Raw genomic sequence first — 18,717 nt, 5'->3', positions numbered from 1 at the left:
TGCTGTTGTAATGCCTTAACTGGCTATCAAAAAATATTTAATGCTTCAGAAAGGGGAACTCCTGAAAGCTTCTCAGGGGTCACTGGGCTGCAGGTGCTCAGGACAAAAAAGGGCCACTTGACCAGTTTCAGAACATGCAATCTTGGACTTCAGGGCCTGAGGTCTGACAAAGGCAGAAAGTACAGCAAAGCTCTGTTTCTTACAAACTCACATGGCACTTCAAAGACCAATTCTTTGTTCCTGGATAAGCTAAAGTGCAATCAAGGGCACTGAAAGGTGGTTGTTATAATTTCCATTTCTCAGATAAGGTAAATGAGGCTAAGAAAGGCCAAGAAAGCTTGGTCAAGGTCACCATGCTAGAAGCGATGCAGTTGTAACTCAGAGCTACATCTATCAAACTCCAGGGCATGTGTTCTTAGTTGCTACGCTATTTGCCTCTAGAATTCAGATTAATCCTAAATTAAAACTATCTGACATAAAATCTGAAATCTTGGTTCCTATCAGAACAATCTCCAAAGAACCTATAAACTGTCATTAACTGACAAATGATTATGGAGGAAATAAAGACATTTAAAAAACTCTTCCTTCTAGAAAGGAGGACTGGAGGACAGGCAGTTACATGAGGGTAAGCCTACTGAGTCACTCTTTCCTGGTTTTATATGCTCTATGACTAATATTCTAAATCTTCTTTCTTTTGACTGTCCCTCAATGAACTCCAGGCTGGCATCGAAAGTCCCACGGACAGAAACCTAAGTCCTCTTACTACAACTCTGTCTTTAAATGAGTGTGAGAAGAGTTGTTTATGCTTGCCGAGTTTAACATAGTAGACAGAGCCATTTTTCTATGTCTTAAACCATCAATCTCACAATATTTTAAATAAAATGTACAAAAGAGTGATAAGGCATGAATCACCTAGCTTTTAAACAGAGTCAACACAAGCTACAGCAGAACCTTTTACTCTTCGATCCTGTTAATCCACCTCCAACATCCCTGGGATATTTAAAGATGAAAACTAGCTGTCGGCTTTGATGTTTTTCCTTAATACTGGGGCATGAGCCTGGACACATCTACAAAATCAACCTTTCATGGGCCCTTGCCATTTCGAAACCCGGCTAAAGGAAAGACTGGAACTATATACAAATAAGGCACCATGACATTAAACAAGAAGAGTAAAACTCGTTTCAGAATAATCAGAAAAATCAACCACCAACAATGTGTTCTTCAATTAAGACAGTCACTTTACATGTTAAATAAGCAGGCCTGTCAAACTAGCCCTGAAAAGTCACTATTTTGGCAAAAGTAAATAAATAACTGGAAAGCAGCAAGCAACCAGACCTAATTTTTGCTAAGAAAACAGTCATGGCAAAAAAAAAAAAAAAAAAGCAAGCCTCCCTGCTGTAATAGGGCTATACTTCTGATAAAACATATTCATCAGGATGATCCATTTCATTCTAATTCCTGCCTTTAATCAAAATAGAACAACTACAGGGTCACTTTTCCACACTGATTTCTCTTGTACCAGGGACCAAGACCATCAAGAAGAAAGGTGCATGAAGTAAAGAAACAATCACCCTTCTGGAAGATCATTTTCCTTGAAGGCTGAGGCTGTTTTAAACAACCTACTTTAAATCATCCTTACCCGACTGTGCTGGAAGTGAGAGCCTACACCAATTCCAGAAGGAGAGCCTGGGGAAGGAACTGGGGAGGAGTTGGGAGAGGAATGGAGGTTCCCAGTCATTAATATGCCAATATCATTGTCCATATCATCTGGGAATGGAAGGTCAACAAACATGTCATCTAGAAAGGAGGGAGGAAAAGCACAGAAATTTAAAAAACAATCCATATCCACAATTAAAACAATATTCAGTTTTGTTGGCCCAGGACTGTTACAAGCACACACTGTTAACAACTTGGTAAGACTTATTAACGTGTTGTCTACTGGATGCCAGATGCTGAGAATTATTTTTGCATTTTGTATTCTCTTCAATGATCTTCTAATGTGAAGTATTAAGAGACTGGAGAAATAAAGAACATAAAACAAAACCCCACACTCTGTGTAGCTTCCAAAGACACATAATAAGTTATGGCAAAACAGCTAAGGAAGCAATTTAATTATTAAACAAAGTTAAAACTGACACCATCTAAGAAAACAGCAGACTCCATCTACGTATCCAATTAGCATCTAAAACACTGGAGGCTGAATTAATACATATTAATAGGTGTGAACTGCCCTGAAACTGGAGGCCTATCCCAAAAGCAGATCAAAGCATGATGTTTTCATTAAGAAATCCTCTCCTACATTATAAAAGTAAGGTACACACACAGCAGAAAATTTGGAAAGAGAAGTATAAAAAGGGAAAACTATCACCCAGAATGCAAGTACTGTGAATGTTTTTGCTATGGTTTTTTTTCTCATGTTGTATTCCATTATGATCACACTATGTATAAATTTTGGTATCCTTTTAACCACCTGCCCTAAACAGGAGTAAATGTGGGCAGCTATTAAAAAAATCTCCAGAAAACAATGCAAATGGCTACATAATACTGGGCATTTTAGTTTATAAGTAATCACTACTTAACAAATGCCTTAATAGATAATCAAACCAAAGAAATCTATTAAGAATAATCAAATAAGGAGTTGTTTTGGAGCAAATTAAATTCCCAATGATTAGCTAAAGACAGGAACTATTTCACACTGTCTGGGAATCTGCAGACTTCTCAAATCAGATCAGTGTTTACTGTAAAAGTGGCCAGGCACGACCAACCTGGTATTTTTGCCTTTGGGGAAAAACTAATTACACAGGAGAGGAAAATACTTTTTTGGTCCTGGTAATAGTTGTACATGAATCCTCAAATCCAAATAGATTCTCCAACCTTCAATCCCCTCTTTGTATTTTTTTTAGGTTTTTTTTTTTTTGGAACTCATGCAGCAGCCCACTGACTCCATGCTTTAGCTCTGCATGTTGCTGGAGAATCTGAGCTCTATGCTTCCATGGCCTTCCACACTCACCATTATTAGGGCTAAACCCATCTTCATTGGGATAGTTGGCTGGAGCCACCTGGATGGTTGATGATGTTGGGAACACCAAGATGTGTGTACAGGAAGCATCTTGAGGGGTGTTCAGCTGAGATGACTGCATGTTTAGAGCGGTACTTCGGCCAAAAACAGAGCCCATCGTGACGGCATCTTTAAAATAAAAAAAAATTTTTTTAAAAGGAAAGAAAGAAAAACCATCAGTTCCTTCTGTGCATCAGTAAACAACTCCAGAAATCAAGTTTTAGGAGGACCTGAGCTAGAGAGACAGGAGTCTGACACAACTGCTAAGATGGATACACATTTACAGTTCCACCTAAGTGTGTAAATATCTTTAAAAAAACAAAACAAAACAGACTCAGAGCATACAGTTATGATAACCCAAGCCTCATGTTCTATGGGAAAGGTTAAGATAAAACTGGACTGTGCCCACTAAATAAGTTTTAATTACTTATGTAAGAAGCATTTCTAAAAACAAACCTCCCACTTTCTTCCCGTGGTTGCTCACAATTTATAAAGGACTGTTCTCCTAAATGATACAATTCTGTAGAAATGGTACCATTCAACTAATAATTATGATAACTAGCATTTATTGAGTGCTTACTACATGCCAGATTCTGTGCTAAGCTCTGTATTCACCGATGTCATGTCATTCAGTCTTCACAGCTACCTTGAGGCACGATTATATCCACATATCATATGGAGGACAGAGAACAAAGAAGTTATGAAATATGCCCAAGTGGCGCAGGCAACAATGAACCTAGGGTCTAATGAGGCCAACAGAGGACACCTGCTTCTCACTGGACTGATGACAAATAAGCTCATTCTCATAGAACGCTACTGGTTTTTATAGGGAGTAAGTGGACAGGATGTCCCATTTGATCAGAGGCATATCCAGAGAATAAGAGCAGACTGAAAAAGGTAGAAAATTAGATAGAGAATTGCTTAGTTATAAAATTATCAAATAGCTTAGTTGCTAATTTTTTAAAATTCTATGGCCACAATCTTTTGCCTATCCACACACTGGCACTCCCATTTACTGTGCACTTACTCTGGGCCAGATATAGCATTAATCACTTCACCTTTCTACTTGTCTCACCATTCATCCTCAACCACATCAGAAAGACTCAAATATCCTCATGAGGCTGCTCAGACATTGTCAAGTATTTGTCTTCAAAAGGATATTCAAATATGTATCATGATGGTAGTGTTCCCTTCTGGAGGGTGATCCTCATACACCAGTAACAATCATGGTCAAGCCACAGTAACTGGCCATGACTCTAAGAGCTCTGAGTCTTAGCCTCTCTTCCAAATGACGATCAACAAAGACAAAAAAAATCACAAACCCCTGCCTTTGGAAGAGACCAAACTTCCATTTTTGAACCCTAAATACAATCTTCTCTCACAAAGATAATGAAGATCTATTCCACACTTATCTGTAGACTTAAGTTTCAGTGAGCTGAACTGATGTGATACGTAATTACTGAAACTGACAAGAAGAGATTCACCTGGCATCACTACGAAGGACCCCTGGGGCTCCATGGCAACCAGGCAGGCACTAAGGATTGAAGGAGAGTCTGCGGCAGAGATCCCACACATCCGGCACACGTCCTTGAGCCGTTTACTGATTGTCTGTAGTGAACATTCTCCAAGGAGGATACTCCAATCTGAAATCAAATATCACGGTCATACTCAGTCTTTAGAAATTCACCGAATGGAAGCTTAAATGTTTTAACAGATTTGCCTGGTAACTGAATTTCCAGGATTGGCCCTAAAGGGAATAAGGCTTTGTACAGGTTCCCCTCCTTACTATAAAGAAAACGTTATTTGACCTCTCTTACACTTCATTAACAACGGAACAAAGGCCTACTATTCTGTAGACTGAAATCATGTCTGAAATGAGCTGGAAGAGTCCGGCACAAACCCACATAGATTTAGGTGCTTCAGATGCTTTTTCGTGATGAGGCCAACTTGTTCTATCCTTTCCTCTCCCCTTCCTTCTCTAGTTCTGGTTCTTGCACTCCCCTCCACCCCACCCACCAACCCTTCACCTCCCCCTGCCCCTCCTCAGCACTTTTCCTTAGAAGAATGGCTAGTTGGAGGCAAACCTCAGATATGTTTACTGTTGTAGACTGGCTGTTTCCATGAACGGCAAGCAGTACAGAAATAAGGGGAACCCTTCTAAGAAGGCCCAAGAGAGCTGATAACAATGGGTGTGAGTGAAGTGCTCCAAGTGACATCACACAAGTTGTTCAGATTAAAACGCTGGCACGAATTCTCTAATATTTGCTTACTGCCTTAACACAAAGGCACTATGTGTCCTCAGAGAACTGTAGAGGGTTACGTTACTCTGGGAATGGAAAAGCACTAGTCTTCTCTTTGACCCCCACCACACGTGGAGCGTGCCAGGCTCCTACAGCAGCACATGCTGTCCAGGTCCCGCCCCACTGTCCCACTGAGGAAAAGCTACTCCACCACGGGTTTCCACTTTTACGTACGTAGTTTTATCAAACATACTGTGCTCCCTTTAAAGAGGTGAAAGGAACAACTGTTCCTTATTTCATATTCCTAAAGAAACTTACACTGAAGTGGCTGAAATAAAAGACATGAACAATGTATTTTTAAAAGCCACAGAAAAATCAAACAGGCATGAGTTTTTAAAACCAAGTGAGAAAGAAAAGGCAGTATATGAATTTTACCACAAATACTCTGGTGCTAAAAAAATAAAAATTCACACAGTTGACTCTGAACTCTGTAGGCTCACATACAATACTATCCCACAGAAATGCAATGTGGTGCAGACCTCAGGTCCCCAAAAAATGAAATATAGATTGGTAAACTGATTTCCTGTATACTAGGCTCTTCTCGATGTCTTTATCCCCTTAAAGTATGTTGTCTCTCAACTTTTTGATGGGATTGGTCACACTTATATTCTTTTCCCCTAAGAAATAAGAATGTGACCCTGCTTTAAAAAAAAAAAAAAAAAAAAAAAATCACACACAGGAAGGCAATGGCCTTAATAATTACCCAAAACACCAAGTTACTAGACTAGGAGGCTACATTTTTATCCTCACTTCTCCTTTTCTATTATATTCTAACTTTTCCCAAGGGTTAAGAGCAGCTCAAACCCTTTAAGAGATAAGAGCGACTACAAGGCACGCCAAGAGATGGGACAGGAAATGTCCTGACAGTTGAAATGATGAATCCCCGAATGTATCAGACCTCCAGGCTCCCGAAAGAAGATTCATTTTTAAAGAATATTATACTTACAAAAGACAAGGGTAATATTTTCTATTGGCCTATAGTGTAACTAGTAAAAAAAATTTTACACACAATAGATTCCTAAGAAAACACTTATACTTATTTTCATGTAATATAATATATGTATAAACTGCTTTTCAACCCTAATACTTAGCCTACTTGAGCACCTGCTACAATGCAGGTTGTATCTGTATCAGGGTCTTATTTCAGAGATTTCATAAATATCTGATATAAATTGCATGCAAAGAAACAATATGTGAACTCTAATACAAGGGCTCCACAAACTATAGCTTCCGGGCCAAATCCTGCTCAGCACTTGTTTTTGTAAACAAAGTTTTATTGGAACAAAGCAAAACCCATTCACTTAGGTGTTGTTTGTGGCTGCTCTGACTTTACAATGGCAGAGTTGAGAGGCTGCAACAGTGACAAGCTGGCCAGCAGAGTTGAAAATATTTACTACCTGGCCCTTTACATAGAAAGTTTGCTGACTCTGCTCTAATATAGGTGAATACACAAAACCACCAGGCTAATTTGTGACATATGATTTGCTTTTGTGTAGACCTTAAGGGGAACAAAAAAAATTTCTCCCATCTGTATGTATACACTGAACTTTTTATAAATGTATCATTAATTAATAAGGCTTTAAAAATAATCTAGAACTATTCATACTGCTCACATAAAGTAGCTATAGTAAGACAGCAAATGAGCTTGGCTCAAAGCCAGGCAACACCGCTGCCAGTGGTCAGTTGTGCTGTTAGTTATTTTTACTGCTTTGTAACTGACTGTTATATTTATGATGGGAAATATTAGCAGCTGGTAGGTATATGTGGGGATTCAACCTACAAAGTCTATTCTGTTAGGCGTCCAGACTGAAGTCTATGAGACAGTGGCAATGTGAAAAAAGACCACTCCAACTTGCAACTATTTGTCCTTGTAAGTCAGGATTACTTTGCTCTTATGCCACCAATACAAAATAAATACAAACTGTATTGCCATCAATCACCAAAAAGAAATAAAAGAAACAGAAGTCTATTCTTACATATGACTTCTACCATCATCCACAATCTCCCATGTCAAGTTTCGTGTTAAAACTGATTTGATCTCACTGACTCAGTACATAAAGAAACGTCAGAAGTCCTAATTTACTATCACTTTAATATTAATAAAACATTCTTGTTCGTATCTTTTATATTGGGGTTCAGTAGTTAAGATTTTCTTTGGTAAATGGTTTTGTTGATAATGAAAAGTTTAAAAACTGCACTTAAAACTATATTTAAAAGAATCAGAAAATACAAATCCACTTTACTCTTACTATCAACTTTATAATTTTCTCCCTCAGCTCAGTTAGGGACATTAGCTTAACACTCTTCCTTTGTTTCCTGTACTGATTGCTTCAGGAATCTCTCACCTTTAAGCTCCCCATGGCCAAGCCGCCCAAGTCGGCCAATTACAACTCTCCAGGGTAGAGATGTCATTTGGACAATACCTATGCACCACTCCCATAACTTCTGTAGTCCAATTTTACGTGCAGATACTTTACTCCTCCGTGATCTAAAAAAGAAAGAAGTGAGGAAGGGGTCTCCAAATTAGTCAAGTCAAAGTGATCACTTAGCAAGGCAAAACCCATAAAACTTCCAAAGAACCCACCCACAAAGCACCCACTGCATTTAGACAGGAAAATCAGAATGACTCGTATCTGAGGAAAGGCAGAGCATCAGTTTATACACAGCATAAACACTGAGACTCCTCACCTGTTTGGTAAAGCAATATTTACAATACAAGTTTCTAATAATTCCCCATGGAGGTCAGTGCAGGAAGCCAAAAGCCAGCGCTGGTCATGAGACAGACAGTAGCCCACAAAGAGCACGTTGTATTTCTGGCTCGCCTCTCCAAATGTCTCTCCTAGCTCCGTCTGCTTGTCTTTGATTGGGGCCAATATAAAAGGAGGGGAATAAAGCTGGATTGGGCTGGGTCGCTGAAATCAAAATAAAAGCCGGTATCAAGACAAAGCCACCCAACTCAATGTTTACAACAAAACACCCAAGAGCACTTAAAACCAATGGGGAGTAATGACAACAGACTGCCCCCCAAAAGTATTACATACCTAAATAGGAACTGTTTAAAGGACATCAGCTAGGGAACCCCAATCAAGCCAATGTTTCCTTATTAAAAGGAAATTACTATTTTGGAAAGTAAACTGGCCCCACTTCATTAGTCATCAGGAAAGCAGAAATTAAAACCACAATGAGACACTACTACTACCCACCAGAATGTCAAATTAAAAAAGAAAACACTGAGTATCAGTGAGAATGTGGGGTAACTAGAACTTTCAGACACTGCTGGTGATGTAATCTCTTTGGAAAAGTGACAATCTCTGCTAAAGACAAACTCACACATACTTTGACCCAATCCAGCAAACATCTATGTTTACCAAAGGACAGGTGTAAGACAGTCTATAACAGTTTTAATCCTAACAGCTCCAAATTAAAAATAACCTAAATGCCCATCACCAGTAAAATGGAAGATAAACTGTGTTATAGCTATATAGTCAGAATATTAAAGAGCAAAGACAGGTAAAACTACCACTCCATGTAACAGGACAGATGAATCTAGACACTGGGTAAAAGAAGCCAGACACAGAAAATACCAATTATATGACTCAATTTAAATTAAAGTCAAAAACAGGTAAGATATGTTGTTGTTAAGTCAAAACACTGATTATCAATAGAATGACTAGAAGGGATGTGAAAGACATTTCTCGATGCTTTTCAATTTTTGTTTCTTGTGCTTGTTATGTGATGTATTTAGCAGAAATTCATCAAATGGTATACTTATTACTGGGTACTTTTCAGCATGTAGATAATACTTCAGAGTGAGTGAGAGAGAGAGAGAGTGTGTGTGTGAGTTAAGAAATCAAAGCATTAGCTGTTATCAGTAAGAAACATTTTAAACCAACTCTGTACCATTTTTTTACAACTATTATACACATTTCAATATTTAATGATATTGGGGTCAGCACACTTCCAAACAGCAAATATTTTAGGCTTTATGGGTATCTCTTCTTCTGAATATTCTTCTCTTTTTAAAAATGGAACAATCATTCTTATCCATGTCATACCAACACAGGCTGTAGCAGGCTAACCTGAGCCCACAGTAACACCACAGTAACAGCTGCTGACCCCTGAATGAATACATGTTCATCCATCCATCCATCCATCCATATGGCATATACGTATTTATGGCATAAAAAATAGTAATAATGGAATTTCAGAATTTTAAAGCTAAAATAAAGACCTGAGAAAGAGTCTAATGCAATTCCTTCATTTTAGGGACACAAAACACAGGCCTAGAGATATTAAACAATGTGCTCAAAGTTTCAAAGCTAACCTTATCATCGATCCATTCATTCTCCCTACACCTGAAAGTCTACTCCTAGGTATTTACCAAGAGAACGGAAAACATTTTCAACAGAAACACTTGTGCACAAATGTTCAAAACAGACAAAAGCTAAAAAGTGGAAAGACTCAAATGGCCATCCACTAGAGTAAACAAAATGTGGTATATATCCATACAATGGAATATCATTTAACCACAAAAAGAAATAAAATACTATACATGCTATGACATGAATGTACCTTGAAAACATGCTAAATGAGACGCCAGACATAAAAGATTACATATTGTATGATCCATTTATATGAAGTGCCCAAAACTCGCAACTCCATAGAGACAGAAAAGAGACTGGTGGCCATCAAGGGCTGGGGGAGGGGAAATGAGTAGCTGCTACTAGGTATGGCGTTTCTTTCCAGGTTGGCAAAATGTTCTAAAATGAGACGGCAGGGACGCCTGGATGGCTCAGTGGGTTAAGCCTCTGCCTTCAGCTCATGATCTCAGGGTCCTGGGATCGAGTCCCGCATCGGGCTCTCTGCTCAGCAGGGAGCCTGCTTCCCCACCCCTTCTCTCTCTCTGCCTGCCTCTCTGCCTACTTCTGATCTCTCTCTGTCAAATGAACAAATAAAATTCTTTAAAATGAGACAGCAGTGATAGCTGTACAATTCTGTGAACAAACTAAAAACCACCAGACTATGCAATTTTTAAAAGGGTGAGTGTTATAACATGCGAATTATGTCTCAATAAACCTTTCAAACAAAACAGAACAGTCAAGTGAGAGCACCTGAAAAGTCTAGCGAAAAGGAGAAGGTTAAATGCCAAATGTCTTAGATGCAACAGACAGCCTGTGATAAATCACAAAGTAAAATATTACTCCCCAAATATTTTTCAGATACTGGATATTCTATGAAAAACAGAAGAAGTGACACCAACAATAGGATTTCTTCTAATACTTGCATGGTAAATACTGAAACCCATTCCTTCTCATGTAAAGTGTGCTTGCATAAGGCTATGCCGCAGTAGAGATTCGGAATTCCCAGGTGCAGAGGCCCAGAGGCCGTGCTCACCACCGAGTCCTCAGCACCTAACATAGGGCCTGGCACACAGCAGACACTTGGCTGTATTTACTGAATGAAAGTGCCCTGCTTAGCTGCAGACTGAGGGAGTGGAAGCATTCAGCAATTAGCCATTACCATAATACCCATAAAAACTTATAAACCTCGGGAAATACATGTAACCTTTGATTTTGTTTTTAACAATGTCAAATGATTTCTTTCTCTTCCTGTTACAAAGCAAAAGGGAAAAAAAGGCTTATTTTTGCCATCTATTTTCATCTAGAGTCATCTATTTATCTCGTGAGCTACTAATAGTGCTCTGCCAGTACGTTATAAACTTTAAAACTTGTAGGTAATGCCGCAGGACATCTTAATACAGGTAGTCAGCCTTCACTCCCCTCTATGAAAATGCAGAACACTATCAGTTATCATTTGAAAATATGGCAACTTCTTACCAAAGCATAAGGAATGACTGCCATCTGAACTACAGAATAACTACATGAGGTAAAGAACTAAAAGGTTCTAAGTTTATAAAGAAAGGCAGTAACTCAATTTCTGGAGACAAAAGAAAAAAACAGTAGAAATAATTTTTTTTTAATTCTAGAAAAAAAGCTAACAGAGAAAATAGATGAACTGCTCACAAAAGTGAAAAATTAAAACTCAAAAGAATAAACCAACCTTAACTGCCAAAGATAGAAATTGTAAATAACCGCAGAATGAACGTGGGTTGTGGGCTAAGCATTTTCTTCTGGATCAAGTGACAACAAATGTGTATTAACTACATGCCTCATTTTTTTTCCCCACTTCTAAGTTTTTGGGTTTTTTTTTTTTTTTTAAAGATTTTATTTATTTGACAGAGATCACAAGGAGGCAGAGAGGCAGGCAGTGGAGGCAGGGGGAGCAGGCTCCCTGCTGAGCAGAGAGCCTGACGCAGGGGCTCGATCCCAGCATCCTGGGATCATGACCTGAACTGAAGGCAGAGGCTTTAACCCACTGAGCCACCCAGGTGCACCCCACTTCTAAGTTTTTATTTATACAAGAGATAAGCATTTCACTGAGTTTTCCAGAAAAACTTACATTACCAACTAAAATCAGCAGGTATTGGTGTTTTTAAGCTCCTTTCATATGAAGAGGTGTTTGCTGGCTTTGATTAACAGGTGATCTTTCATGCAATAGAAGTTGTGGGAACTGATTTTTGAAGGCTTTGAAAATTCTAAACATTGCCCTGTTCATCTATCTTCAGGATAAAGTCATTCGTAAAATAAAAAAAGTATACATCTTTTGTTTGGTGTTTTAAAATTCCCCTAGATATACATATCTGTGGGAAGTAGGTTTAAGAAAGTACTCATTTATATATCAGAAGCACCGAGATAAGGGAAAAGAAAGCAAGCCCCTGTAAACACATGCTTTGGAAAATTAGAAGCCCCTGCAGAATGAACGCACGCACAACTGCTGTACCAGGAGGGACAAGAGCTAGGGAAGGGAGAAAGCCAGTGATTTAATAACAGATCAGCTTCAAAAAATAGAGAAATAAACATAGGAAAGTCAAACATTAGTAAGTTAAGAGTGATGAGTATATTGCCGCCTTAGATCCTACATCAAAAAAACACCAAGAGTTTGCTTGTCTCCTTTCTCAAAAATTTTTACAAGTTTAGAGAAGTACCTTCTCTATTTTAAATTAAGCATCAGAGAAACCTCCCACTCTTAACAAAGGCTGAAGATACACCCAGCAGCCAACTCTCCTGGCTTGTATCCCTAGTATAAAAGCACTCTTTAGAAATTTCTGCTGTGCTACTACCTACCTCCGGGTTCTTGAGGGTCATCTCAATGCTGGCGGCGGGCCCGAATCCTGTGAGGGACTTAATGTGGATCTGTGTGGGCAGAGGTCGCCGGCACTGGCAGTACACTGAAAACGCCATGGACTTCAAGTACTGAATGTAGAAAACTTGTTCGTCCTTCATTGTCTGCAGCATGTACTGGCAAGGCACAATCTACACACACAAATACAAATAAAACTAGAATGCGCTTGGAAAATGAAATGGCATGAATTCTTTGCAAAGAGGGCAGGGAGTTTAAGTTTTAAAATATATAAGGGGCACCTGGCTGGCTCTGTCAGTGGAGCATGCAAACCTTGATCTCGGGGTTGTGAGTTCGGGCTGCACATGGGATGTGGCAACTGCTTAAAATCAAATCAAGTATTATATACATATGTGTATATACATATATTATGTACATATATGTTATGTACATAATGCAACTCAATCTTAACTCCTTAGATGACATAAAATCCTCTATTACAAAGATACACCAACAATTGAAGAAGAGGGGTCATCTGTTGGTCACATTACAGTCACTTAGAAATTACCCTCTTACTTTTTTAGGGATAAACTGTCAATTTACTATTGCCATGCTCCAAAATTTTTAAAACTTGCTTTTTAATGTAGTTCTCTTTTTAATCACATGTACACACAGAGCGTGCGGTAACTGAGGAATTACTATCTGAGGATGTGAGACACAAACTTCACAACGAAAAACAATCAATAACCTACTCTGGTAACTCTTTAATTCAATATTTTAATTCTGTAAGATGGCTCTAGTGAAAGTGACAGTAAAACAAACCCAAACACCCAAGGTATCATTTATCACTATTACCAAAATCTTGTAAAATTATTGTACTATAAAGCCAGCCAGGCAGTAGTGGAAGAGGCACGCTCACCGACTGCTCTGTGAAGGGAATGTAAATAAGCGTAACTTTTCTGGAAAGGAATCTGGCATTATTTGTCAGTACTATATCTAAGAATACGCTTTAAGAAATTACCTGAAGTATGAAAAAGAGATTATAAAGATGTTTATTACAGCTATAGGTGTAATAGCAAAATTTAGAAACAAATATCTAAGTGTACAATAATGATTACATCTGGAGAACATGCACTCGTTAGAAATGCTGCTTGTAAGAATTTTAAACACGGCAAAGTATTCATGAATAATGTTAAGTATTAAAGACTAAAAATTATACTAGAAGTATGATTCCAACTCTATAAACAAACATACACAAAAAAGGCGAGAAATACACCAAAATGTTATGCAATGGTGACTTAATCTAAAAGTAGAATTTTGAGTACCTTTTCCTTTATAGCTTTCATGTACTTCCAGTTAAAAAAAAAAAATCATGAACTTGTATTTTGCAAAAACAACAATGAAAGCGAAAAATAAAGCCGCAAATAGTCACCTGGAGAATGAAAGAATTTCTCATATGCTCAGGTAAATTATCCAGCATCTCTGTGTAGCAGCGCATCAAACTCAACAGCCAAAAGTTTCCGGAAGTAGAGTCTTCATCTGCAGTGTAAGTGAAGGGGTCCACCATGTAAATGACAACAGCTGGAGGATAGGCCTGGCTGTCTGCGGAGTCAGGCTCAGTGGGAATTCCTATTCTCTCTCGTTCTGTGACACTGCAGAAAGAGCCACTTATGAGATGCACAGAATAAACATAAGTCACACAAAATACACCAGTTCCAGAGCACACCAATGATTATAGATTAAATGTAACATCAATATGTGTATTACTAAAATGAAGGCAAACCAAGTCAGTTAGTAGGAAGACAGGTGGGAAATGACAATACACCCCTTTAAATGGGAAATCTCTTTTTCCACTCCCTCCTTCTCCTGGGGCTATATTCTAAAAAGGTATTTTATAATACTATTAATGTTAGTGTTAATAGCTTACTATTACTATTATCCACTTATTCTGTTCACATAATAATAGTAGAATCATCACTAAAACTTACGACGAAGCTAATAAGTACAGTACTAATAAGTTTATAAGAAGTCTCAGATTTCTTAACACTGAAACAAGAGACTGACAGTTGTCACTTCCTTTTGGGAAGAAGAGAAATAGAGCACTTCACTAGACTGAGAGACTCACGAGGCTGAGGCGGACAGCTGGGTGCAGAAGAGTACAAGTAAGGGTCCAAGCCAAAGCCACTCGTGTCAGTCCACGAACAACGTACCTTTCTTGTCCATCCTGCGAGGACTGAGAGGAGCTCTGCCCTGGCTCAGTGTCTCCACCACAGCCCATGTTCCCTTGCGTTCTGTCTGCGGAACTGGCCCCAGTGCTGGGGTTCTGCCCTCCAACACTAGCACTGAACCCTGAAGAAGAGGTAGTGCTGGTCTGGTTAACAACGGCAGCAGGGGCAGAGGACGAGACAGGTGGTGGCACAGAGGAACCAGATGCAGAGCTACTTGCCACAGGGTTCCCAGAAGTGCTGTTAGAGGTGGGATTGAATGCACTGCCAGCCGGGGGCACTGCTGATCCTGAATTTGAAGCTAGTGGCCCTGCGTTCCCAGGTGTAGCTTGTCCCTGTGCTGCTGCTGGTGGGGACTGATACTTAGGTGGTATCAACAGGCTGCTGTCGAGCTGCAGAGTGGCTAGATAAGGTGCTGAAAAAGGACATGCAGAGAGGTGACATCAGTGATGTTCTGCAGTACTGAACTGGATCAGAAATTCAGAATGGCCCCTTTTTTAAAAAATGATGCTTTCAGGCTACAGTACTCTAATTATGACACCCCAAATGCTATCTCCACACCTGAATATATGCTTATATATTCTGCAAACATGGAAATGAACATGAAGCTACTTATTATAAATTCTGGTGAAGAGGCTGATTAGAAAAAAAAAAAAAAAGTGAGAGAGAGAGAGAAAATTAATCCCTATAACACTTTCCTTTCAGACTGACCCTCTGGGCCTTCACTGACAACTGAGAGGCCACGTATTCTCTAGCCACCACAGTACACCATGCTCCTCTGTGTACTGAACTTTAAAAGCTTCCAAGATCCTCTTGGGAATGTCGGTTAAATTTAAGCAGTTAATACCAAGTCCTGCTGCTAAGTTTTCAAAATGTGGAGTAAATTAGATATGACTTCTTTAGGCAACTTTAAATTGCTTTTAAAGAATGTGTGTGCACATAAAAATTAGCATTTAATGACCTAGAACGCAGAAATTAGACCTAAATAAATACAGTAATGGAACACTAACATTACCTGAGACAAAAGTAGCATAATGCTGCTTCCCAAAGGGGGACAATTTGCTATTTTACTTCTCAGATTCTACTTGGCCAAATAAATTCCCATTTACCTAGGTGATGGCGGCAAACTTGCGCATAAAGTTTGAGTCTGGAATGATTGTCATTCTCCTCACTGCTCCACGGCTGGTTGAACCACTCGCTCACAAGCTCGTCAGTCAGCTTCTGTGCCACGGTCTTTCCCACGCGCATGATCCCGTCTCTTAGCACTTTGCAGATGGGCTTGTGCTGCCCAAGCCTACACATCTGATACCACAAGCAAGATCATTACTTACAACAGGAACCACTCCTGTCGTTAGCGGGGAGAATTCTTTATCATACGCATCGAAGTATTTTGCTTTTCTTTTAGCATTAACACGAACAACCAAACCAGCATTAGACGCTGGTCCTTTCTGGTAATTATAATGTATGCTGAGACTGCTATCTGTCTCTCCAAAACCTGGCCTAGACCCTCTAAAGAAAAATAAATGTTTCTTCACCCCAGCCAATTCCTCCCACACAAGGGAAGTTTGCTGAGCACTACCTGATTGCTAATGGTCAAATAAAGAATTAACCAGATTCCTGCCTACTTTGGCTGACTGAGACATATGTCCACTAAAACCTCTTAAGTAATCCCTACTCATAATGTTTTCCCATAAGATAACATTAAAATTTTATGGGCCATCTGTTACAGACATTTGGAGATCACCAATAGCAGAAGCCACTGAAGCAGTGGATATGCTGATCACTTTTTCAAAGTAAATAGTTGTTTGAAGCACAATGATATTGTTATTAATCTCCAGGACACTAAATGGGTACTTACAGCAAAGAATTAATGTAATACACCTGCAAAAAATAAGCTACTTAACTATCTACTCACCAACAGGAGAGCCCACATTATCCCTTATTAGAGGTGATAACTGAAGGCTTACCAAGCCCCTACAAAGTTCTCTAACACAACTCTTCTCAACAAGGTATGCACTCCCGCCAAATGAGCAATCCTAGTAAAGTCATTAGTCTCTAAAAAGATCCAGCAATGCTTTTATGTTTTGTAAGTCATGTTAAAAGTTTCATCCAAGAGAAGAGAACTGGGCTCTAAAAAAAATTGCTTAGATAAGTTTTCTCTGTTATGGTCCTTGTGATTTAATAGTATTACACATCCATGAGCGAGGCATTGTATAGAAATCACTGTACCTAACGGTTCCTTTAGGGGCTTAACTGATGTCATTACCTCGTACATTAGCATCTCCTCACTTCTTTGTAGCAACACCTAAGTTTACTATTTCACGTGTGCCCATCCACTTCTAGATAGTGAATGTTCTGTTATGAAACATTTTAGAAATTCAACTTGGCAACTTCTTTAACAAACACTCTTGTGATGTTTATAAAATGCCTGTAACAGTTCTTCATAAGTACTAATTTTATTTAATTTTGCCCAAAATAAAGATATTAGAAGTATAAGAAACAAAGAATTTAGTGTACATACACTTTGGCAGAAAAAATGTGGCACTTAACCTTAAAGATACTCATGATTCCAATTTTTCGAAAGTAACAATAATTTATGTATTAAATATATAAAATGATTCACCACCTTTTATATTATTATGGTTATTACATTATTAATCTGTATCAAAGTTCTAGTATTAAGAAGAATGCAGTGCTAAATATACAACAGGGACATGACTCATTAAACTTATCTTTTGACTCAAAAATCTCAAGCTAAACATTTTCATACTGTTTTCAAGACCCCCCCACCCAGCACCAAGAAGGGATGCGCTTTCTTTCTGTAAAGGTCATCTTCTGAACATCCAGAACACCCGCTGGTAAGCAACACTTTTCAACTCAAGCACATACATGAGAAAAGAACAGCTGACGGAATTGTAAGAGTGTGGGAAGGCTGGCAGAGCAGTCTTCTAAATCTAACAAAATGTAAAGCCAAGAGGGGAAAGCAATTTACTCCCAGGAAACCTTGCCAATTTAATTCTCTCCTTTATCCTCCAACCACTCGCAAATTTTCTTTGAGATCTACCTTGAAGATACTTGTTCTTTAAAATTTAGTCATAGCTGGAAACAATCTGAGGATTCATGTCCCCAAAACGATTTTCATATCATTCTCACCTCATATACAGCACTCAAGTCCCTGAAGAAAGTTTTGGCTCCTTCGAGCAAGGCCTCATTTTCTGGACACACCACAATATAGGCAACATCACGGTGGCCCCCATATGGGTCCAACAATAGCCTCTCCCAAAATGGCAAAGAGAATGGTGAGATGGTGAGGAAGTCTTTGTCACAGCCTACCAGCAGAGTGGGAATGGGCAATGGTTCAGGAGACTCTTCTGAACCTGTAACAAGAAGGCAGTTAGGACGATGTTTGAAAGTCCATTTCCTATAACCTGGACAACTCAGAAGTTCTTGCTGCATTAGTCCTAATTCTGGCATCAGAAATTTCTTGTAGGTTGACAGGATCACTCTCAATAGTACTCTCAAATCCCCTTATTACATGGCCCCTGACAAAGACCTTATATCAATGAGTCAGAACGCACTTAGATAGGTCCAATAAGGGCAGGTTAGAAAAGGTAAAGTTAGTTTTCCAAGCAGCACTATACCATTTCCTTTAAATTAAGCCTTAAAATCCTGACTAGGAAGAAGTTGAAAGAACTAGTTCAGAAGGTCATCAGGATGAAAATACAACGAAGATGAGGAAGATGAGGAGAATCTAATGAGTACTCCAAATATTATTTTCCTCATTGACCTGGATTCTACCAAGGATGCTAAGAGAAAACTTAACTCCAAACTGACTTTAGGGAAGAAAAGATTATAAAGATTAAATATTAAGATAAAGATTAAAGATTAATTTATAAAATTATAAAACTTAATAGTCATGAAGAGGATTCCATTTTGTCAGTAAAGCTAGGACTGG

The 18,717-nt window shown here is 38.8% G+C and overlaps 1 protein-coding gene across 2 annotated transcripts in view; it reads right to left on the bottom strand.

Moving 5' to 3' along the window:
* Positions 1-18,717, bottom strand: part of MED13L (mediator complex subunit 13L) — a 289,872-nt gene that overhangs the window by 8,838 nt on the left and 262,317 nt on the right. For both annotated transcript variants that reach the window (XM_032309204.1, XM_032309206.1), the window contains exons 19-28: positions 17,916-18,139; positions 15,872-16,064; positions 14,748-15,177; positions 13,970-14,189; positions 12,543-12,731; positions 8,047-8,270; positions 7,704-7,846; positions 4,543-4,701; positions 3,011-3,187; positions 1,640-1,797 (exon numbers count right to left, since the gene is read on the bottom strand). In XM_032309204.1, the coding sequence (XP_032165095.1) occupies positions 1,640-1,797; positions 3,011-3,187; positions 4,543-4,701; positions 7,704-7,846; positions 8,047-8,270; positions 12,543-12,731; positions 13,970-14,189; positions 14,748-15,177; positions 15,872-16,064; positions 17,916-18,139 (2,117 nt within the window). The remainder of the gene's footprint in view (positions 1-1,639; positions 1,798-3,010; positions 3,188-4,542; positions 4,702-7,703; positions 7,847-8,046; positions 8,271-12,542; positions 12,732-13,969; positions 14,190-14,747; positions 15,178-15,871; positions 16,065-17,915; positions 18,140-18,717) is intronic.

Source organism: Mustela erminea, chromosome 13, assembly GCF_009829155.1.
Source record: "Mustela erminea isolate mMusErm1 chromosome 13, mMusErm1.Pri, whole genome shotgun sequence".
Taxonomy (NCBI): domain Eukaryota; kingdom Metazoa; phylum Chordata; class Mammalia; order Carnivora; family Mustelidae; genus Mustela; species Mustela erminea.
Note: the sequence above shows the minus strand (reverse complement) of the source record. Positions and strands in the feature narration are given on the sequence as shown.